This window comes from Coregonus clupeaformis, chromosome 20 (genome assembly GCF_020615455.1).
Source record: "Coregonus clupeaformis isolate EN_2021a chromosome 20, ASM2061545v1, whole genome shotgun sequence".
Classification (NCBI taxonomy): Eukaryota; Metazoa; Chordata; class Actinopteri; order Salmoniformes; family Salmonidae; genus Coregonus; species Coregonus clupeaformis.
In genome coordinates, this window is record NC_059211.1 from 61350107 (window position 1) to 61374305 (window position 24199).

Genomic DNA, 24199 nt, shown 5'->3' on the forward strand with positions numbered 1-24199 from the left:
ATAAGCAATGACAGAGATAATTACAAAAATGTCGTTATGCTTCCATCTAGAGGCCATCACACACATTCTCTAATCCTAGAGACACTAATGAATACCATTATTCTTTAGTTTATCACGTCATGAATGAAATGACATACTAATAACGGAATACAGATGTGTAACGGAATACAGATGTAATCTGATAAATCTTATTTTTCAATTGCAACCAAGAATGCAGAACGGTTAAAACGAACACACCGCCTTTGACAGTTCTGGGGGTTGGGTGCATGACAAGCTCCGCCTATTTGTTCCACGTCAGAAGATATAGGAAGAACCTTAGATAAAATGATCATACGTATTTGCCTTGTTTGGAGACCTTAGCTACATTTTTCATTCAATTGATTGAATGGCAACAATGGATACCGCACACTTAAATCAGGATTTGAAACCAACCTGTGCCGCATCATGCAACTGCAAAGGAAATCGCGATGTAAGGGAAGCCAGCACACAAACCGACACCAAAGTACAAGGTGAGACTCCTGCGCTGTCATCCAGTGGCGTGTTGACAGCTTGACAGAGAATGCTGCGAATGTTTTTACTGTTCGATACAATATTGCTACTCACTGAACTCTGAACGTTGAGGCATATTGAAAATAAAGACGTCATTTTGTCACCGTCTACGCTTTTATTAGTTTGAACCCACACGTCTGTAGCCTCCCTAGTGACTGGCTGGAAATGTCTAAATGGGATCCTTGGGGCGTCCCAACTTTGTCTGACGTCACCCCATTGAAGTTTAGGGTAGGTGCGTCCAACTCTGTCTGACGTCACCCCATTGAAGTTGAAATGTAAAACGGTAGGGGTTTAGGGTAGGGACGTCCCAAGGATAACGTGACTGGTTCTGCAAAGAGGTCTTGACCTTTATGGCACTGGACAGGTCAGCTGGGCTTGCTCTGTAATAGCAGGGTTGCTGGATCAAGCCCCAGTTTGGTTGTTCTCCCCTATGAATGCCAGAACAACATACATGTTTTGAAGAGAAATGTACTGGCCAACAATTTCACATTCTATGTCAGTGCTCCAGGGTTGCAGTGGGAAGAGGAAGTGAATGTCTGCCCAATGTTTGCTTCTCCTAAAGAATATCTTTATTGAGCTCAAAGTGTTATCACTTGGGAGCAGCAAAGATCTAGTGGAGAAAACACTCACTTGCCTTCCCTGTTTGTAATCCTGTCTTTCTATGGTGTGTTTTTAGGTAATGGACCTAGGCTGGCCAAGGTTAACCTCTTCACCCTGCTGAGTTTATGGATGGAACTGTTCCCCAAGGAGGAACCAGAAGACATAAACTATAATTACTTTGTAAGTTTGACCTACAGTGCATTCGGAAAGTATTCAGACCCCTTCCCTTTTTCCACATTTTGTTATGTTACAGCCTTATTCTAAAATGGATTACATTATTTTTTCCCCTCATCAAAATACACAGAATACCCCATCATGACAAAACGAAAACAGGTTTTAAGACATTTTTGAACATGTATTAAAAATAAAAAACAGAAATACCTTATTTACATAAGTATTCAGACCCTTTGCTATGAGACTCGAAATTGAGCTCAGGTGCATCCTGTTTCCATTGATCATCCTTGAGATGTTTCTACAACTTGATTGGAATCCACCTGTGGTAAGTTCAATTGATTGGACATGATTTGGAAAGGCACACACCTGTCTATATAAGGTCCCACAGTTGACAGTGCATGTCAAAGCAGAAACCAAGCCATGAGGTCGAAGGAAATGTCCATAGAGCTCCGAGACAGAACTGTGTCGAGGCACAGATCTGGGGAAGGGTACCAAAACATTTCTGCAGCATTGAGGTCCTCAAGAACACAGTTGCCTCCCAGAGTATCGATCGGACCACCCATAAAAAATTTGCACCGACTGTAGTCGCTGGATTGAAGGCTATTTATTATATTATTATATATTATTATATTATTATATTATATTATATTCTTAAATGGAAGAAGTTTGGAATCACCAAGACTCTTCCTAGAGCTGGCCGCCCGGCCAAACTGAGCAATCGGGGGAGAAGAGCCTTGGTCAGGGAAGTGACCAAGAACCAGATGGTCTCTCTAACAGAGCTCCAGAGTTCCTCTGTGGAAATGGGAGAACCTTGCAGAAGAACAACCATCTCTACAGCACTCCTCCAATTAGGCTTTTATGGTAGAGTGGCCAGACGGAAGCCACTCCTCAGTAAAAGGCACATGACAGCCCACTTGGAGTTTGCCAAAAGGCACCTAAAGAACTCTCAGACCATGAGAAACAAGATTTCTGGTCTGATGAAACCAAGATTGAATTATTTGGCCTGAATGCCAAGCGTCACGTCTGGAGAAAACCTGGCACCATCCTTACGGTGAAGCATGGTGGTGGCAGCATCATGCTGTGGGGAGGGACTGGGAGACTAGTCAGGATCGAGGGATGAACGGAGCAAAGTACAGAGAGATCTTTGATGAAAACCTGCTCCAGAGTGCTCAGGACCGCAGACTGGGGCGAAGGTTCACCTTCCAACAGGACAACGACCCTAAGCCACACAGCCAAGACAACGCAGGAGTGGCTTTGGGACAAGTCTCTGAATGTCCTTGAGTGGCCCAGCCAGAGCCCGGACTTGAACCCGATCGAACATCTCTGGAGAGACCTGAAAATAGCTGTGCAGCGACGCTCCCATCCAACCTGACAGAGCTTGAGAGGATGTGCAGAGAAGAATGGGAGAAACTCCCCAAATACAGGTGTGTCAAGCTTGTAGCGTCATACCCAAGAAGACTTGAGGCTGTAATCGCTGCAAAAGGTGCTTCAACAAAGGAATGATCAAAGGGTGGGAATACTTATGTAAATGTGATATAACACATTTCACTGCACCTATTCGGTGTATGTGACAATAAAACATATTTATTTTATATTTTCTATAGATAACATGCAATAAATTACCATATTGAGCATCATCAATTATATTATATGCATCATCACTTTTTTCCCTTACCTCCTGTCTTTTTCTCTGTCAGACGCGGGGTACAGGCCTGGTGGTGGTTCGGGACCAGAGGGTGGTGGGTCTTCACTGCTCCGGTCCAGAGCTCCACGTGGGGCAGGTAGCTGTGATCAGACACGGGCCCAGGCTGGCTGCCTCAGACCTCTACTTCTCAAGGAGACCCTGCGCTACCTGCCTCAAGATGCTTATCAATGGTGAGGACACACACACACACATACACACACACACAACGAGAGTTCACTTGTAAAGTCTTGTCTGTCATCTCCAGCTGGGGTGAGCCGCATCTCCTTCTGGCCTGGTGACCCTGAGATGAGTCTGCTGGCGGTAGGGCCTAACGGGACGGACTCCATTTCCCAGGAGGCCGTGCTGGACGCCATTGCATCCAAGAAGCTCAAGTCCAACAGCCGGCCCCACATCAGTGTGCTGGTGCAGCCCGTGGCCCCCGGCCTGCAGCAGTTTGTGGAGGAGACCTCCAGGGGGTGTGACTTCATGGAGAGGGTGTCGGGGGACGACCCTGGCCTGGACGCTGGGGACTTCTTCTGGAAGCAGAGGAGACGGAACCTGGACACTTTCTCCAAAGAGTTCCTAATCCCACACGAACAGCTCCACCGTGACATTCTCACCAAAATAGGTCCGTAGTACATCCATTCAACCATACTTGTTAACTAGTTTGTGTTCACTGGCTAGCTGTATTTGGGCTATATTGGCTAACTCAATATGGGTAAGTTTGAGGATAGAAATCCTTTGCTCAAGAGGCCGCGTGCCACGCCATCTGTTGAGTAGATCCTGTTGAATGAATGGTAAACATAGTGTTTATAAATGATGATTTGACACTGTCTTGCTACAGGTCTGGAGAACTTCTGCATGGAGCCGTACTTCTCCAACCTGCGTCAGAACATGAGGGAGCTGGTCGGGGTTCTTGCCTCAGTAGCTGCTAGTGTGCCTCTTCTCCAGTACGGCTTCTACAGGAATGACTCCCAGCCTGCAACCTCGGAGCCACCCCAGCCTCAGGGGGTGTCCCAGGAGATTGCCAGACACTGCATCATACAGGCCAGACTGTTGGCCTACAGAACAGGTCCCTGAAATATCTGGATAGTAGTCTATATACTAGCCAGATTAGTCATTCAAACTAGGAAGTCATTTTGTAAATGTGACATGTCACCACATTTTGTGGGGAATCGCATAATGGAGTTCCAAGCAATACAAATAAAAAACACAAGAGAGCGAAGAGACTATTGTTATGATATAACTGGTAAACTCCAATGGTTGACTGCACCTTTGTTGGAGAGTCAACCTGGAGGGGTATCAAATGTCAGATGAACAGAAGGTATCCCACAATGCATTCTAGTCTCGTTAGTGGTTAGCGACAGCTGCTATGAAATGGAGTTCTCTGATTGGTTGGTCAGCCACTCACTCAAGAAATCAAAAATATTTTTGAAACGGTTAATTATATGTTCATGTTTTAAGGCGAACTGGACAAGCTGTAATCCGTAGTGGTTCAATCTGTCTGAAGGTTTAAAATGATGGAACATTCCTTTGAAATTGGCCATTTGGCAACGTGTCTGAATGTGTTACTTGCTTGCTATTCCAGAGGACCCTAAGGTTGGAGTTGGTGCTGTCATTTGGGCAGAAGGGAAGTCTGTGAGTAAACCATTATTGTATTTTCTATGCTCATAACTGTACATTAATATGATGTATTTTGCCTCTGTAATATAATGACAAAAATAAAGTGGAAAGGAGATTCCAAAACCTGGCTGGTAACAAAGATTTCAATATGAAAATGGGATAATATCAAACTGGCATTCACTGCGTTCTGTGCTCACCTGTTTTAGGGTGGTTGTGATGGCACAGGGCGGCTCTACCTGGTGGGTTGTGGGTACAACGCCTACCCAGTGGGCTCGGAGTACGGAGAGTACCCCCAGATGGACAACAAACAGCAGGACCGCCAGAGGAGGAAGTACCGCTACATCATCCACGCTGAGCAGAACGCACTCACCTTCAGGTCAGGAGGAGGGGGAGACAAAAGACATGGGCTGCATCTCAATAGTCCTAAGTGACTTCCTCCCCTTATATCTCCCCCTTCATCTCCACTGATCTGAGAGGACAGGATACAGATGTTGGATCTTAATTGCAGGAAATGGGAATTATGTGGATTATAATTAATGGACATTTTTGTAGGGGTTGATACATTTTTCGTAAAGGGACTGAAATTTCAAAGTAGAATTGGCAAACTTCCGAAGCCTTTTTAAACCTCAAATACACTACAAGTTTTACATTTCCTGCATTGAAGGAAAGTTTTCTTGCAACAGGGTGATCAAATTAAGATCCTACATCTGTAGGTGAAGGAAATACAGGGAAGGTGTACATGGGTATATTTGCTCTCAACCTGTCCTTACAGGTCAATGCAGATGGCAGAGAGGATGCAAGGAGGTACAGCTGAGGAGTCGGACCAGGGGGCAGGAATTAATGGCTGGGTTTAAGGATTATGACATAAATAAATGTGATTGTCGTTTCCAGGAGTGCCGAGATCCGCGAGGAGGAGAACACCATGCTGTTTGTGACTAAGTGTCCGTGTGATGAGTGTGTCCCTCTGATCCGAGGAGCTGGGATCAAGCAGATCTACACCACTGACCTGGACAGCGGCAAAGACAAGGGAGACATCTCCTACCTCAGATTTGACGGCCTCCAAGGAGTCCTGAAGTTCATTGTGAGTACCTACATTGATTGACGGATGAATCGTTTTCTATGGGTGTAGCAGCATCTCAATAGTATTTTCCGCTCCTCATCTTTCCTTCATCTGTACTGATGAGAAAAAACTGGATGGATTCCTCTTAGGTGTCTGCCATTCAGCTTTTACATATCGTTGTGTTTTCCTCTTTAGGCTATTGAGGTATACTCATAATAGTCCTTTCTACAGATGTAATATTCTTACAAAATGTGTTTACAACATGTTTTCGTCACAGTGGCAGAAGTCCTCTCTGGCCAGGAGAGCCTCTGAACATGCTGGTCTTCATCTAACCAGTGAGTTGTCGTTCTCTGTACCATTAGTTAGCATGACATTTGTCACTTTGTAGAGAGTGACGTAATGTCTTCTTCTTCTCTAATGTATTGGCGGTCGCACAAATCTAATGTGCATGCTGCCACCTACTTACCACAATACTGATGACGGATCAGCTCGCTAACCGTCTCTGATTTGACTCTGATGTAATGTCACACGGTTTACCATGTCTTGTTGTGATTACAGATGGATGTGTGGGGAAGCATGGGAGACAGGCTGAACAGGACTTTCAATGCAATAAGAGGTTACGGTCGGCAACACCTCCAGACCTTTCTCTTGTTTGTTGAACAATGGTAAGGTAGCTTTCAGTCTGGTTTCACCAGGCTAAGGTCCCCAGGCTCTGGTTGGGAATGGAAACATTTCATTTATCCAATCATATATAGATCAGTGATTACTTCAAAGAAGGAAGGCTGTAAGGAAGGATACTTTAACAATGTTGGAAAATCAAAGGGCTCTTCGTACTCCCTTATGAATGATGAACAGTTCCAAGGAGTAACCTCAAGGTGATTTTAAAGGACTGACTGTATATTCAAAGGAAATAGTACTACATAACTATATAAATGCTTATGTAGATATTTTTTTAGTCATTGCAAGTCTTGTATGTATAAGTGAACTGTAAATGCATGTTACCTAATTGTTTGTCTGAAGAGTTTACAATGAAAGTTGTATGAAGGCTACTGTTGATTGTATTTTTAAGTTTACTATAGTTCTTCCAGACCTAAAGACTCCAAGTCACATCCCAGCCAGTGCAGGCTACCGTTACTATATTGCACTTTGCCTGAAAGGATACTAACTTCTTGACCCACGCAACTGTGCTTTGTCTGTTACTGTAATTGTTAAGCTTTTTTGTTAGACAGGGTTGGCTCCTACATCCTTGAATTGTTTCATCAGTTTTACCAAACTGTCAAAGCATGCCATAGATCTGTTGTAACTGCTTTAACTGATCACAATCAGCAGCTAACAGCAAAAAAAAACAATATAAAATATGACAAAGCGGGAAACAATGTATGCATTTCTATCCTTTATTGGTGATGTGGTACAGTAGAATGTGGTACAGTAGTATCAATGGGATTTCTTTTCAAATGAAATCCCATGGTTGAAATGGGTCAATGTTTTAAGTCTCTTGTTTATCATTTTAATCCAACAATGTCAGTCACAGCTTATGCCATCCGAAACCCCGTTTATACCGGGTGCTAACATGCGCCCTGTGTCTTGATCTTGTCCACATTCTGATTGTGACCACATTTCTAGACCGGTGTAGACGATTAAAATAATTGATGATGATTCATCCTGACTACCTCTTGATATCTTACAAGTGTAAACTGATCTGGATTGTCAAACCATTTAAATAGTCCCTCTAAAATCATTGACTCAAGGCATCAATATTTGACTTAACATTGGGAATCTCAATTTGCATACAGGGAGGGACTAGGGCTCTAAATATACCTTTTTTGAGAAAGGTAATTGGGCATGGCAAGACTAGAACCTGTGACCTTGTGGTCCCTAGCCCAGTGCCTAGTTCACTGCGCCAGCAGGAGGGAGGGCACCACTATTGTTTTTGTATATATATATATATATAAAGCTGTTCATTATTTTAGTCATTTAGAATGTCAGTAGATATGTACTAAAACATATTTAAGTAGGTTGGAAAACAAAAGCCGCATTGGGATTTGAACTGGCGACACCATGTGTCTCAACCCGTGTTTAACGCCCGCCATCCACCTACCGAGGGCTAGAATGGCTTTGAGGATACTATCCCTTGTGTGTCGTGTCCAATCTACCAATTGTAAAAAAATTATTTGGCAATTAAGAGAACAATCACTTGTTCGTGGCATGATGCCCATCTGATTTATTAGTCAATATTACATTAAAGAGCCATATTAATGAGTTCATATTTTCAATTTAGATGTGATCGTAACTTACAAGATCAACCACCACGATTAAAAAAATGCATTGGCTCAATTTGTCTGTGAGATTATTTAATTTGGATTTCCCCATCTTGCTCCCACCTAATCCAGTTTACTGGTATGTTAACGGTTACCTTTCCTGGACAATCATAGTCCAAGTTTTTTGGCCTCCTGGTTCCTAGTTTCATGATGCGATTAATGAACTGCAACACGTTTTTTCAAAGTAAAATATTCCTTCAACAGCACAACTCAAATATAGTGAGTTCAAGGTTCATTCCTTAATCACGACTATGTTCAAACAGACCATATTTTTCTAAATAAGAATTAAGCTCCACCTAGAAAAGTATTTAAAATACAAAGGGGACACAGAAACAAAGGCACCTCTATGTACTGTCTGTTTCCCACTGTTACTGTGTTCCAACCATCCCCCTCCACTGCACTCGCATCTAAATAAGAAAACAAGTTAAAGAAATCACTTTCGTACAGAAAAAGACATCTCCCTCTTTTTAATTGAGGTCAGCCAAAAGTGCCGAAGTGGGATTTCTGTTACCCACACTGGCACTCACTTATGGGTTAAAACCAGCTTTTATACACAAGACAAGGAAAAAAAAAATTATAATGCTAGAGCCCTGTTGAACAAGAAACTATTTAATCAGCTTAAAATAAACCAAAAAGGAATAGATCCTTTCGCGTTGAATGATACAGAAAGTGCTACCAGCCATCTGAAGAGAATCACTTATCAAAACTATTGACAACCTACGTATAGAATAGAACTTAGCAGTAAAAAAAAAATGGCCCTGCTGATCACGAGACATTAATATTTTCCTTGTAGGATCCAATTTAGAGTTGTCAAATGTCAGAGGACCTACTACAGCTTTGAAACATGTAAACCATAGGAGTAAGACTAGCAGGGAATGGGAGTCTGAAGATGAGTTCTACACGTACAGGGACTGAAGCATTAGTGTTTTTATACTGTTACAGTATTCTAGAATACTACTTACTACCTTTTCTAGAATCGGAACAATTCAGAATACCATTTAGATCCTCTAATAGAAAAATAGCAATTCCTTCTATGATTCTGGATTGTGGATACTTCAGTTGTACTGCGGTTAGATTAGGAGTGTATAAGAAAGAAGTCTGAACTATCTAGCTGGCTCATGCCTGCAAGTGGCAATGAAAAAGAAAACATTTGCAAAAAATCTTTGCACAATTAAAGTGAGGCCCAGTGGTCTCCACCGCTCACTCAGCCATTCACCTAGAGGTCTCTTTAATCATTTGGTTCCCCCCAAGAGAGGAAATCACCTTCCTCAAAACGTCCCGTTGTGGCACACTACACACTAATGATAAAATAGTTCATGAAAAAGTAAATACAAAGAAAGAAAAACATCAGTGATGGAGAACTATTCTCTGCAAAGTTTAAGTAACCAATAAAAAGACAATGTCTTTGATATTTGAAATAGAATCATTGTTAATGTATTTGTCTTTTCTTTTTTTTTTGGTCAATAAAAAGTAAAGGTTAGGGTAAAGGTCATAGCTAAGGGGAAGGGTTTGGGGGACGGACGGACGGGGGGTAAGGTTTTAAGAGGCGGGTTTCTTCAGGTCTCGGATCTGTTTGACTAGGTAGGTCTTCTCGTCGTTGAACTGCTCGTCGTCCGATCGGTCCTTCTGGAAGTTGCTAAGGAAGTCGATGAGTTTGGTCTGGTTCTTCAGCAGGATATCTATGATGGGCTGCGTCTTGTTGGGGTTCGCCACAAACACCTGGATGGAGGGGTCAGCCTGTCAGTTCTGTACATTACATTTATGTCTGCAATTACATTCTAGTAAGAACCCAATGGTATTGCCATGGAACGTTTGGGGCCAACATGGAGGCCAGTTTGCCAGACTTTGTATATGAACGGCTCAGGGAACGGCTGTTATGTCGTACCTTGAAGACGTGGAAGGCCTCAAACTGGATGTTGGGGCTCTTGTCTCTCAGTAGGTTCATCATCAGCTTCAGGTTCTCAGGCTTGCTGATATACCGGGTCATCACTGTGAAGTTATGCCTGTCTAACAGTAGCTCTCCCAACAACTACACACAAAGACCAGGGTATGCAAATGTTTACTATGAAGCAAGATAATCAACACGATAAAAGCATGCAAAGTTTTAGTCTATAAATAATCCATGTAAATGTGAACTAATTATAGAACACACCTTTAATGACTGTCTCTTTGTCACATAGTTCTCAGAGTGCAATAACTTCTCATACTGGTCAAAGATCTGCAACGACACAAAGGAACAGGTTGAGGGGTGGCTGCATCTCAACAGTCAAAAATACATTCACAAAAAAACAAAGAAAGTGGAGGAAAAACGATGTTCATAGAATTAAATAGGCGTTGCAGATAGTTAATAGGATGGAATGTCTATCGAATGTCTATTAAAGTTGTGATATTGTCTCTCATCTCTCAGTCAGGTCTGAAAGGGCCCTTATCAGGGGTGCTGTTTGGGCCTGTGTGTGCGTTAGGCCTCCAGGGGCCCTTGGCATGAAAGACAGCCTTCTGTAACCTAGTGCGGCCCAGTGTAGGGTAGTGTCTGGCCTGTCTGCTCTCCCCTGGGGTCTTCCCTGAGCCCCACACTACAACCAACAGACAAGGTGGTCTTATGCAAGCAGGGAAAACCAGTGACCATAGATGCCTGGAGTGTATGTGGCAAGTGTGTTATGTGTGGTATAAATGCACTCATTCATTGTAGAGGATGGGAGGATGGGTCATCAATCAAAACGTTGTTTATCGGTACACACACTTCAGTGTATTCATCTGGTAAATGGCAATGAATGAGAGACGAGTGTGTGATGACAAATGCATTCACCCATTCCTTCATGAATTCTGTGAAGAGGGCAGAGGGTGGATGGAGCAACAACAAAACCATTTTCTTTCCATGAACTCCATCTGCTAAAGGTTAAATGCTCCCAGGGCAGCAGAATGTTGAACATGTCACTTACTGCATCATAATTCTGTTCTAGATATTCAGCTACCAGGACCTTGTGTCTTGTGAGCAGGTCCTGTGAATGGGGGAGGAAACATGGTCACTTTAATTCACACAAAAACAAAACATTGTATATTGCATATCATCTGCTGCATCGAATCATTTCTGATCTATACATTTAGTCAACTTTCAACGTGGTCCTCTGTAGCTCAGCTGGTAGAGCACAGCGCTTGTAACGCCAAGGTAGTGGGTTCGATCCCCGGGACCACCCATACACAAAAATGTATGCACGCGTGACTGTAAGTCGCTTTGGATAAAAGCGTCTGCTAAATGGCATATTATTATTATTATTCAAACAAATGGTCATAGAAAGATACAACAGTAATGTAAAGATTAGCATATCATCTCGGGCCCATCTTAGTCTTATTAATATGGGTTTAATATAACGTTTTTCCAGGACCGAAAGACGCTTTCAAATCTTGCGTAATCTGACCTTGAAGGTGGCGAAAGCGTCTGAGGCGATGTCGAAGGTCTCCATCTCTACGTAGTTGAAGAAGTCCTGGAAGTGTTCTGAGTGGAGGACCACCTTGGCCAGGGGCTCGTGTCTGATACACTCCCTCAGCATGATGCCACAGTTCAGCGCCGACCCAGGGGTCTCATACCTGCAGGAGGAGAGGGATGCACCCACGCGTCACTGAGTCTCATACCAATGGCTCTGGTCAGCTGTGGTACATGAAGAGTGTGTGTGTAACTCACCCTTTTTGCAACACAAACAGCACCTCTTGGTGAGAGCTGAAGTACTCGACGGTGGGGCTGCGGGTGCCAATCTGCCTCCGCAGGATGTTGTTGAAGATCTGACACACGTCCTTCTTCCCCTGGGGACATGCAATGGAAAACGTTTCAAAACGCAAGCCTCCCTGTTTCAGACCGTTTTCTTCCGTTTGGTGCCTAATGAACACGACCCTGAGGGTTCGGCTGTGGCTCAGTCTCACCTCGAAGTCGATGACCTGAAGGTTTTCCACCAGGGAGATGAGCAGGCCGCTGTTGTAGAGCTCCTGGGCCAACTGGGCCACTGTCTCTGTGTGAGGCTCCTTGTCACCGGTCCCATATAGGATCTCCTTCATGGCCACAAGACACTTAGACACCTCCTCTGACGCCTGGGACGGGGACACCAGTTAGACACACAGGCACAATATGTACTTCTAACAGTATTGCTGCTAATAATGTTATGTTGTTAATAAAAAACTGCCATGGTATTATACTTGAGTTGACCACAAGAGGGAGACATTTAGTTGACTCCCTATGGAGGTACAGTACTTAGCTCTGTAGACACTGGTATTTGTATTTATTATGGATCCCCACTAATCTTCCTGGGGTCCAGCAAAATTAAGGCAGTCATACATTTTAAAAACATTACATTAATAACAGATTTCGCAACATTAAGTGTGTGCCCTCAGGCCTCTACTCTACTGTAGGCGTCCTGTAGCTCAGTTGGTAGAGCATGGCGCTTGCAACGCCAAGGTTGTGGGTTCGTTTCCCACAGGGGGCCAGTATGAAAAATGTATGCACTCACTAACTGTAAGTCGCTCTGGATAAGAGCGTCTACTAAAATGTAAAATGTACTACCACATATCTACAACACAAAATATGTGTGTTTGTATGCATGTGTCCATGTTTGTGTTGCTTCACAGTCCCCCATAAGGTGTATTTGTATCTGTTTTTTAAATTAAATTTTACTGCTGGCATGAGTTAATTGATGTGGAATAGAGTTCTATGTAGTCATGGCTCTATGTGGTACTGTGCGCCTCCCATAGTCTGTTCTTGACTTGGGGACTGAAGAGACCTCTGGTGGCATGTCTTGTGAGGTATGCATGGGTGTCCGAGCTGTGTGCCAGTAGTTCAAACAGTCAGCTCGGTTCATTCAACATGTCAATACCTCTCACAAATAAAAGTAGTGATGAAGTCAATCTCTCCTCCACTTTGAGCCAGGAGAGATTTTAATGCATATTATTAATGTTAGCTCTTTGTGTACATCCAAGGGCCAGCCGTGCTGCCCTGTTCTGAGCCAATTGCAATTTTCCTAAGTCCATCTCTGTGGCACCTGACCACATGACTGAACAGTAGTCCAGGTGCGACAAAACTAAGGCCTGTAGGACCTGCCTTGTTGATAATGCTGTTAAGAATGCAGAGCAGCGCTTTATTATAGACAGACTTCTCCCCATCCTAGCAACTGTTGTATCAATATGTTTTGACCATGACAGTTTACAATCCAGGGTTACTCCAAGCAATTTAGTCTCCTCAACTTTCTCAATTTCCACATTATTCATTTCAAGATTTAGTTGAGGTTTAGGGTTTAGTAAATTATTTGTCCCAAATACAATGCTTTTAGTTCCTTGCAACCCATTCTGAAACTAGCTGCAGCTCTTTGTTAAGTGTTGATGTCATTTCAGTCACTGTGGTAGCTGACGTGTATAGTGTTGAGTCATCCGCATACATAGACACACTTGCTTTACTCAAAGCAAGTGGCATGTCGTTAGTAAAGATTGAAAAAAAGTAAGGGGCCTAGACAGCTGCCCTGGGGAATTCCTGATTCTACCTGGATTTTGTTGGAGAGGCTTCCATTAAAGAACATCCTCTGTTCTGTTAGACTGGTAACTCTTTATCCACAATATAGCAGGGGGTGTAAAGCCATAACGCATAAGTTTTTCCAGCAACAGACTATGATCGATAATGTCAAAAGCCTCACTGAAGTCTAACAAAACAGCCCCCACAATATCTCTCAGCCAATCATCAGTCATTTGTGTAAGTTCTGTGCTTGTTGAATGTCCTTCCCTATAAGCGTGCTGAAAGTCTGTTGTCAGTTTACTGTGAAATAACATTTTATCTGGTCAAACACCATTTTTTCCAAAAGTTTACTAAGGGTTGGTAACAGGCTGATTGGTCTGCTATTTGAGCCAGTTAAGGGGGCTTTACTATTCTTAGGTAGGGGAATAACATTTGCTTCCCTCCAGGCCTGAGGGCACACACTTTCTAGTAGGCTTAAATTGAAGATATGGCAAATAGGAGTGGCAATATCGTCCGCTATTATCCTGTATTACTTTCCAACCCCACGACCCCTTCCCTAATTGGAGTAAAACTAGTGAACAACAACGCTTAGGCCTCTACTTCCAGCTTATACATACTATATACATTTTATGGACAGTCAATTTTACAATAATTCTATTTTGTTTGTTTTTACTCCTGAACTTCTTCTACCCTCAACCTCTCCGATCATTTTCATGATGTCCATCCGGTTTGCTTCTATATGCCATATCTTTCCAACTGTGCTCTTTCACAAAAGCTCTCAACCTACAACCTATAGGCTTGTCATTGTTGATCGACAATAATAATGTCTCAGCCTCAGGCCCAATCATAACACACATTATTAATGACTTGCTCTGGATATCAGCATTGCATATGACAGGAGTGGACTGTATTGAGATCACTATAGCCTGGCTGTGTGTGGTAGCAGCCTGGTTAGAGCCAGGTTACTGGGAGTTCTGTCTGGACAGCCCCTCTCTAACAGTCCCATGGTGGAGAGAGGGCCTTTACAGCTGGGTGGCAATGAAGGACCGGCCAGGCAGCGATGCTACATTCACAGCCCAGTGTCAGCTAGAGGCCCACCGTAATAATAACCACACCAACTGACTGATTGGATCAAATAGAAGAGGTCCACCGAGGCCCCCACAGCAATGTTACACAACACCTACTTGTGGGCCTTTTCTAAGGGAAGTACTGGTTTGTGTTGTGAGGACTGTTATAAGGACTTGTGTTGTAAGGATTTGTTTAGTGAGGATTCGTGGTGTAAGGACTAGTGTTATGAAGATGTGTGACACCTTATCTGTTTTCTTGTCTTGTTTCACCAGGATTGCCATGTTCTCCTTCAGAGTCCGGACGATGTCGGCGGGATTCTTGTGGGATTTACCGAACAGCGGCATGGTGGCTGGGCCTTTCCTCGGGGTCTCTCCTGACAGCCTGAAAACACACACAGGATACACATCATACATACCTTAGATAGATAGATAGATAGGGTATACTGTGTGTTTTATGTTCTATCTATCTATCTAACATATAGGATAATATATAATTAAACAACTGGGTGGTTCGAGCCCTGAATACTGATTGGCTGACAGCCGTGGTTTATCAGACCATATACCACAGGTATGACAAAACATGTATTTTTACTGCTAATTACGTTGGTAACCAGTTTATAATAGCAATAAGGCACCTCGGGGGGTTGTGGTATATGGCCAATATACCACGGCTAAGGGCTGTATCCGCGTTGTGTCGTACATAAGAACAGCCCTTAGCCCTGGTATATTGGCCATATGCCACACCCCCTCGGGCCTTACTGCTTATTTATACTATATATACACAGTGCATTCGGAAAGTATTCAGACCCCTTGACTTTTTCCACATTTTGTTACGTTACAGCCTTATTCTAAAATAGATTAAATTATAATTATTTTTCTCATCAATCTACACACAATACCCCATAATGACAAAGCGAACAGTGTTTTAGAAATTGTTGCAAATTTATTACAAATAAAAAAAACGGAAATACCTTATTTACATAAGTATTCAGACTCTTTGCTATGAGACTCGAAATTTAGCTCAGGTGCATCCGGTTTCCATTGAACATTCTTGAGATGTTTCTACAACTTGATTGGAGTCCTCCTGTGGTAAATTCAATTGATTGGACATGATTTGGAAAGGCACACACCTGTCTATATAAGGTCCCACAGTTGACAGTGCATGTCAGAGCAAAAACCAAGCCATGAGGTCGAAGGAATTGTCCGTAGAGCTCCGAGACAGGATTGTGTCGAGGCACAGATTTGGGGAAGGGTACCAAAACATTTCTGCAGCACTGAAGGTCCCCAAGAACACATTGGCCTTCATCATTCTTAAATGGATGAAGTTTGGAACCACCAAGACTCTTCCTAGAGCTGGCCGCCCGGCCAAACTGAGAAATCGGGGGAGAAGGGGCCTTGGTCAGGGAGGTGACCAAGCACCTGATCTCTGTGGAGATGGGAGAACCTTCCAGAAGAACAACCATCTATGGAGCACTCCACCAAATCAGACCTTTATGGTAGAGTGGCCAGATGGAAACCACTCCTCAGTAAAAGGCACAAGACAGCCCGCTTGGAGTTTGCCAAAAGGCACCTAAAGGACTCTCAGACCAAACAAGATTCTCTGGTCTGATAAAACCAAGATTGAACTATTTGGCCTGAATGCCAAGCGTCATGTCTGGAGGAAACCTGGCACCATCCCTACGGTGAAGCATGGTGGTGGCAGCATCATGCTGTGGGGATGTTTTTCAGCGGCAGGGACTGGGATACTAGTCAGGATGAAGGGAAAGATGAACGGAGCAAAGTACAGAGAGATCCTTGATGAAAACCTGCTCCAGAGCGCTCAGGACCTCAGACTGGGGAAAAGGTTCACCTTCCAACAGGAGGACAACCCTAAGCACACAGCCAAGATAACGCAGGAGTGGCTTCGGGACAAGTCTCTGAATGTCCTTGAGTGGCCCAGCCAAAGCCCGGACTTGAACCCGATCGAACATCTCTGGTGAGACCTGAAAATAGCTGTGCAGCGATGCTCCCCATCCAACCTGACAGAGCTTGAGAGGATCTGCAGAGAAGAATGGGAGAAACTCCCCAAATACAGGTGTGCCAAGCTTGTAGTGTCATACCCAAGAAGACTTGAGGTTGTAATCGCTGCCAAAGGTTCTTCTACAAAGTCCTTGCCCACATTTCTAAAAACCAGTTTTTGCTTTGTCATTATGGGGTATTGTGTGTAGATTGATGAGGTGGAAAAAAAACTATTTAATCCATTTTAGAATAAGGCTGTACATGTAACAAAATGTGGAAAAAGTCCCATGTTTCATGAGCCGAAATAAAAGATTCCAGACATTTTCCATACGCACAAAAAGCTTATTTCTATCACATTTTGTGCACAAATTTGTTTACATCCCTGTTAGTGAGCATTTCTCCTTTTCCAAGATTATCCATCCATCTGAGAGGTGTGGCATAATCAAGAACCTGATTAAACATGATCATTACACAGTTGCATCTTGTGCTGGGGACAATAAAAGGCCACTCTAAAATGTGCAGTTTTGTCACAGAACACAATGCCACAAATGTCTCAAATTTTGAGGGAGCGTGCAATTGGCATGCTGACTGCAGGAATGTCCTCCAGAGCTGTTGCCAGATAATTGAATGTTCATTTCTCTACCATAAGCCGCCTCCAACGTCGTTTTAGAGAATTTGGCAGTACGTCCAACTGGCCTCACAACCGCAGACCATGTGTAACCACGCCAGCCCAGGACCTACATCCGGCTTCTTCACCTGCGGGAAGGTCTGAGTCCAGTCACCCGGACAGCTGATGAAACTGAGGAGTATTTTTGTCTGTAGTAAACTCATTCTGATTGGCTGGGCCTGGCTCCCCAGTTGGTGGGCCTGGCTCTCAAGTGAGTGGGCGTATGTTCTCCCAGGCCCATCCATGGCTGCGCCCCTGACCAGTTACAGTGCTATGAAAAAGTATTTGCCCCCTTTCTAATTTTCTCTACTTTTGCATATTTGTGATACTGAATGTTATCAGATCTTCAACCAAAACGTAATATTAGATAAAGGGAACATAAGTGAACAAATAACACAACAATTACATATTTATTTCATAAACAAAGTTATGCAACACCCAATTCCCCTGTGTGAAAAAGTAATTGCCCCCTTACACTCAATAACTGGTTGTGCCACCTTTAGCTGCAATGACTCCAACTAAATGCTTCCTGTAGTTGTTGATCAGTCTCTCACGTCGCTGTGGAGGAATTTTGGCCCACTCTTCCATGCAGAACTGCTTTAACTCAGTGACGTGTGGGTTTTCAAGCATGAACTGCTTGTTTCAAGTCCTGCCACAACATCTCAATTGGGATTAGGTCTGGACTTTGACTAGGCCATTCCAAAACTTCCAATTTGTTGCATCACACCACCACCACCATGCTTGACCTTTGGCATGATGTTCTTACTGTGGAATGCAATGTTTGGTTTTCGCCAGGCATAATGGGACCCATCTCGTCCAAAAAGTTGTCTCAAGTTTGCCAAAAAGCACCTGGATGATCATCAAGACTCTTGGAAGAACGTTCTATGGACAGATGATTCAAAAGTATAACTTTTTGGACGACATGGTTCCAGTAATGCCTGGCAAAAACCAAACTCTGCATTCCACAATAAGAACATCATACCAAAGGTCAAGCATGGTGGTGGTGGTGTGATGGTTTGGGGATGCTTTGCTGCCTCAGGACCTGGACAACTTGCCTTAATAGAAGGAACCATTAATTCTGCTCTGTATCAGAGAATTCTACAGGAGAATGTCAGACCATCCGTCTGTGAGCTGAAGCTGAAGCGCAGCTGGGTCATGCAGCAAGACAATGATCCAAAACACACAATCAAGTCTACAGGAAAATTGCTAAAAAGCAACAAATTGGAAGTTTTGGAATGGCCTAGTCAAAGTCCAGACCTAATCCCAATTGAGATGTTGTGGCAGGACTTGAAACGAGCAGTTCATGCTTGAAAACCCACACGTCACTGAATTAAAGCAGTTCTGCATGGAAGAGTGGGCCAAAATTCCTCCACAGCGACGTGAGAGACTGATCAACAACTACAGGAAGCATTTGGTTGGAGTCATTACAGCTAAAGGTGGCACAACCAGTTATTGAGTGTAAGGGGGCAATTACTTTTTCACACAGGGGAATTGGGTGTTGCATAACTTTGTTTATGAAATAAATATGTAATTGTGGTGTTATTTGTTCACTTATGTTCCCTTTATCTAATATTACGTTTTGGTTGAAGATCTGATAACATTCTGTATCACAAATATGCAAAAGTAGAGACAATTAGAAAGGGGGCAAATACTTTTTCATAGCACTGTATGTGAAATCCATAGATTAGGGCCTAATTAATTTATTTCAATTGACTGATTTCCTTATATGAACTGTAACTCAGTAAAATCGTTAATTATTGCATGTTGTGTTTATATTTTTGTTCAGTGTATAACACATTCTTCCATATACACTGAGTGTACAAAACATTAGGAACACCTTCTCTATCCATGACAGACTGACCAGGTGAAAGCTATGATTCCTTATTGATGTCACTTGTTAAATCCACTTCAAATCAGTGTAGATGAAGGGGAAGAGACAGGTTAAAGAAGGATTTTTAAGCCTTGAGACAATTGAGACATGGATTGTGTATGTGTGCCATTCAGTGAGTGAATAGGCAAGACAAAGATTTAAGTGCCTTTGAACGGGGTATGGTAGTAGGTGCCAGAAGCACCGGTTTGTGTCAAGAACTGCAACGCTGCTGGGTTTTTCACACTCAACAGTTTCCTGTGTGTATCAAGAATGTTCCACCACCCAAAGGACATCCAGCCAACTTGACACAACTGTGGGAAGCATTGGAGTCAACATGGGCCAGCATTCCTGTGGAACGCTTTCGACACTTTGTAGAGTCCATGCCCCAACGAATTTAGGCTGTTCTGAGGGCGGGGGGGGCAAGTCAATATTAGGAAGGTGTTATTAATGTTTTATACACTGTATATCACACATTATAAACTGGGTGACTTAGTGGTGGTTCGAGCACTGAATGCTGATTGGCTGAAAACCGTGGTATATCACGGGTATGACAAAACATTTATTTTTACTGTTCTAATTACGTTGGTAACCAGTTTATAATAGCAATAAGGCACCTCTGGGGTTTGTGGTATATGACCAATATACCACGGCTAAGGGCGTAAGAACAGCGTTTAGCTGTGGTATATTGGCTATATACCACACCCCATCTGGCCTTATTGCTTAATTATACCATATATCAGTGGACCACAGGCGTTTCTCCCCTTAGTTGACATGGGGTGCATCTCAATAGTCTGAAGTAACTTCTAAGCTCCTCTCCTTCATCTACATTGATGTAAAATAAACTGGAACAAAAGCCTGCATACCCTATGGGTGTCCCAAACCAGGACTGAAGAACATTAGTAGTGATGGAGGAGAGGAGACAAGGAGAGGAAGGCAATTGTATTGAGATACACCCACAGAAAGAAGAGTGCAGTCTTCCCCCTGGGATCTAGCAGTGAGTTATAAAAGGGCATAAGCAATACCTGCTGATGCTGAGTCAGACTACACTCTGCACACCTCACTGCATTCGGCATGGTTGTCATGACAACAAAACAAAGGCAGCCAGACGACAGATAATAGGTGTGTGCGTGTGTGTTTCATCACTCAAGAGGATGTCTCAACAACGTGCGTCGGGAATCCTGAAATAGCCTACTCAAGGCCAGTGTAAAGTTAGGCCAACTCCGTTTGAGATTTAGGATTCCAATGGTTCGCCATGTTGGCACCTAAAGTTCTAACACAGTTTACATTCTAGAAAGAATCTTAGAACGTTGTCATGGAGTGTTTGACGCCAACATGAAGGATAACCTAGCTGCTGAAACAAACTCAGAGAGAGAGAGAGAGAGAGAGAGAGAGAGAGAGAGAGAGAGAGAGAGAGAGAGAGAGAGAGAGAGAGAGAGAGAGAGAGAGAGAGAGAGAGAGAGAGAGAGAGAGAGAGAGAATAACTTGTGACTATTAATCCTTAGTGCTGAGCGCGAGGGTATTACCTCCATTCCTCCCAGAACAGAACAGACCGAGTGATGCCAGGAGCTTGTCACTTTGATCACAGTCCACAGCAGGAGCCTAGTCAGTGGACTGCAACGCTCACAGTCTTGCACATAGAAACAAATAATGTAGAGCAGATGGGATTCCCTAGTCCTATTTTCTACATGCAAGAGAATCATGTCTGTTCTACACTATCCATTTCTATCTGGACGTTTGGTATGCTTGCAGCCGCCCCTGAAAAAGCCCCAGCGCCAAACTCAGGACAGTGAACCCAAGAGAATGCTATTCCTATCCTACTGACTACACACAAGAAAGGAGACCCCTCTCTACCCTCACCACCCAACCCCACTCTCCCCACCCAGACCTGTTCACAACACTGCGTTTCCCATGAAGCTGTGAGATGAACACAGTATAAGTAGCATCTCTGTCTCTGCGTTGTTGGAAAAGGACCCGTAAGTAAGCATTTCACTGTTAGTCTACACCTGTTGTTTACCAAGCACGTGCTAAATAAAATGTGATTTGATTAATGCAACTTTAATAACAACCTATCAGTCAGAATTAAACAAGAATGAGGCTAAATGTCTGTGGACTGGCCACTGCATGAGTCTATAATTGAAGGGATAATCCTGATTCAGACAAGCCACAACATGATCAACCAGGAAATAAAAGGCTGCTAGCCCACTTTATATACATACCATGAAGCCTATGGATATGAGGAGCGATTTTCCAGTACTGGCTGAATTCATCAGCAGCTGTCCTTTCTGATGTCATCAACTAGAATTAATGACTAGAATGTTCTTCAAAACTCTCCAAAGGGATCAAACCAAGGGGCCTGGATGTAGCCTAGGCCTAGTTGGACACAATTCATGGACTTGAGTTTGATTCACTATCTGACCTCTAGTAATAGACTAGGGGCCTACAGTATGTAATATTTTACAAATAATAATGGATTATCTGTAACATTAACCTGGTCTAATGTAGCCTAGAATAACAGAGTTATGTAGAAAACAATACTTTGTAAACAATCTACAGTATATGTGGTCCTTTGTAGCTCAGTTGGTAGAGCATGGTGCTTGTGACGCCAGGGTAGTGGGTTCAATTCCCGGGACCATACATAAAATATTTGCATGGATGACTGTAAGTCGCTCTGGATAAAAGCATCTGCTAAATGGCATATATTTTATATTGATTTCCTTCAAATAGGAAGGAATGCTTTTAGCCTTTCCTAAAGGGAGTGGTTGTATTTCTTGTCATGGCCCTAGAACAGCAAGGTTGTTATCCTATACTGACACTAAAGCTGGGACGATAAACTGAAAATTATCAACACCGACCACTTATCGTGAACATTTTGCTGATATCGGTCATGACGGTAAATAACCTATAGGGCCGTACTAGAGAAATGTGAAGTTTGAATTTTTTTATATTTTTTTTAAATTATTATTATTATTGTTTATGGGACAATTGATAGCTACAACATTCAAAGTAGTAGTAGTTTTAAGGGTAATATAAAAAAATTAATGTGGTGCACATTAATGTTATAAACGTATCGATCAATTTATTGTTATCGTGATTATTCAGTCAATTTATCGTGATATGGATTTTTGGCCATGTCGGCCAGCTCTACAGACACCCTGGCATTACATAGCATATTAAATAAACTAACCTCAGCTCACCAAATATCTAGGATTGGTTGATTAGGTGTGAAAATTGAAAATACTTGATCTACAGCCAAATAGGTTAGCTGACCACGTCACGCACACACACTGGACTCTACCCATACACTCACACAGACACTCCAACACATACACACACTGGACTCTACCCATACACTCACACAGACACTCCAACACATACACACACTGGACTCTACCCATACACTCACACAGACACTCCAACACATACACACACTGGACTCTACCCACACAGACACTCCAACACATACACACACTGGACTCTACCCACACGGACACTCCAACACATACACACACTGGACTCTACCCATACACTCACACAGACACTCCAACACATACACACACTGGACTCTACCCATACACTCACACGGTCACTCCAACACATACACACACTGGACTCTACCCATACACTCACACGGACACTCCAACACATACACACTCACATAACAGGAACACACAGGCACACTGTCGCCACACACACACTCATCACATACGCTGTTGCTACTGTATATTATCTATCCTGTTGCCTAGTCACTTTATCCCTACCTATATGTACATATCTACTTCAATTACCTCGTACCCCTGCACATCGACTCGGTACAGGTACCCCATGTATATAGCCAAGCAATCATTGACCCGGTACAGGTACCCCATGTATATAGCCAAGCTATCATTGACCCGGTACAGGTACCCCATGTATATAGCCAAGTTATCATTGACCCAGTACAGGTACCCCATGTATATAGCCAAGTTATCATTGACCCGGTACAGGTACCCCATGTATATAGCAAAGTTATCATTGACCCGGTACAGGTACCCCATGTATATAGCCAAGCTATCATTGACCCGGTACAGGTACCCCATGTATATAGCCAAGCTATCATTGACCCGGTACTGGTACCCCATGTATATAGCCAAGCTATCATTGACCCGGTACAGGTACCCCATGTATATAGCCAAGCTATCATTGACCCGGTACTGGTACCCCATGTATATAGCCAAGCTATCATTGACTCGGTACTGGTACCCCATGTATATAGCCAAGCTATCATTGACTCGGTACTGGTACCCCATGTATACAGTGCTATGAAAAAGTATTTGCCCGGACATTCTCCTGTAGAATTCTCTGATACAGAGCAGAATTCATGGTTCCTTCTATTAAGGCAAGTCGTCCAGGTCCTGAGGCAGCAAAGCATCCCCAAACCATCACACCACCACCACCATGCTTGACCTTTGGTATGATGTTCTTACTGTGGAATGCAGATTGGTTTTTGCCAGGCATTACTGGAACCATGTCGTCCAAAAAGTTATACTTTTGAATCATCTGTCCATAGAACATTCTTACAAGAGTCTTGATGATCATCCAGGTGCTTTTTGGCAAACTTGAGTCAACATTTTGGACGAGATGGGTCCCATTATGCCTGGCGAAAACCAGTATTCCACAGTAAGAACATCATACCAAAGGTCAAGCATGGTGGTGGTGGTGTGATGGTTTGGGGATGCTTTGCTGCCTCAGGACCTGGACGACTTGCCTTAATAGAAGGAACCATTAATTCTGCTCTGTATCAGAGAATTCTACAGGAGAATATCAGACCATCCGTCTGTGAGCTGAAGCTGAAGCGCAGCTGGGTCATGCAGCAAGACAATGATCCAAAACACACAATCAAGTCTACATGAAAATTGCTAAAAAGCAACAAATTGGAAGTTTTGGAATGGCCTAGTCAAAGTCCAGACCTAATCCCAATTGAGATGTTGTGGCAGGACTTGAAACGAGCAGTTCATGCTTGAAAACCCACACGTCACTGAGTTAAAGCAGTTCTGCATGGAAGAGTGGGCCAAAATTCCTCCACAGCGACGTGAGAGACTGATCAACAACTACAGGAAGCATT

General features: G+C 43.2%; 2 protein-coding genes across 2 annotated transcripts in view; one reads left to right on the forward strand and one right to left on the reverse strand.

Annotated features, from left to right (window-relative positions):
* Positions 1-27: 27 nt before the first annotated feature.
* On the forward strand, positions 28-7350 carry cdadc1 (cytidine and dCMP deaminase domain containing 1). The gene is made up of 10 exons (XM_041872091.2): positions 28-509; positions 1226-1329; positions 3021-3198; positions 3273-3635; positions 3852-4079; positions 4596-4645; positions 4837-5006; positions 5522-5711; positions 5968-6025; positions 6249-7350. The coding sequence occupies exons 1-10, from the start codon at positions 386-388 to the stop codon at positions 6347-6349; spliced, it is 1566 nt and encodes a 521-aa protein (XP_041728025.2). The 5' UTR covers positions 28-385; the 3' UTR covers positions 6350-7350.
* The window catches only part of cab39l (calcium binding protein 39-like), a 21422-nt gene continuing 4291 nt past the window's right edge, over positions 7069-24199 (reverse strand). Inside the window, exons 2-9 of the mRNA XM_041872092.2 lie at positions 14807-14945; positions 11924-12088; positions 11688-11806; positions 11425-11593; positions 10948-11007; positions 10161-10226; positions 9894-10037; positions 7069-9727 (exon numbers count right to left, since the gene is read on the reverse strand). Of these exons, the coding sequence (XP_041728026.1) occupies positions 9548-9727; positions 9894-10037; positions 10161-10226; positions 10948-11007; positions 11425-11593; positions 11688-11806; positions 11924-12088; positions 14807-14908 (1005 nt within the window). The 5' untranslated portion in view covers positions 14909-14945 and the 3' untranslated portion in view covers positions 7069-9547. The remainder of the gene's footprint in view (positions 9728-9893; positions 10038-10160; positions 10227-10947; positions 11008-11424; positions 11594-11687; positions 11807-11923; positions 12089-14806; positions 14946-24199) is intronic.

Excerpts from the sequence above, each read along its gene's own strand:
- cdadc1 (XM_041872091.2), top strand. The coding sequence starts at position 386 with ATGGCAACAATGGATACCGCACACTTAAATCAGGATTTGAAACCAACC. Across the intron at positions 4,646-4,836 it reads TTTGGGCAGAAGGGAAGTCT|GGTGGTTGTGATGGCACAGG; the intron begins GTGAGTAAACCA and ends CACCTGTTTTAG. Across the intron at positions 5,007-5,521 it reads CAGAACGCACTCACCTTCAG|GAGTGCCGAGATCCGCGAGG; the intron begins GTCAGGAGGAGG and ends TGTCGTTTCCAG.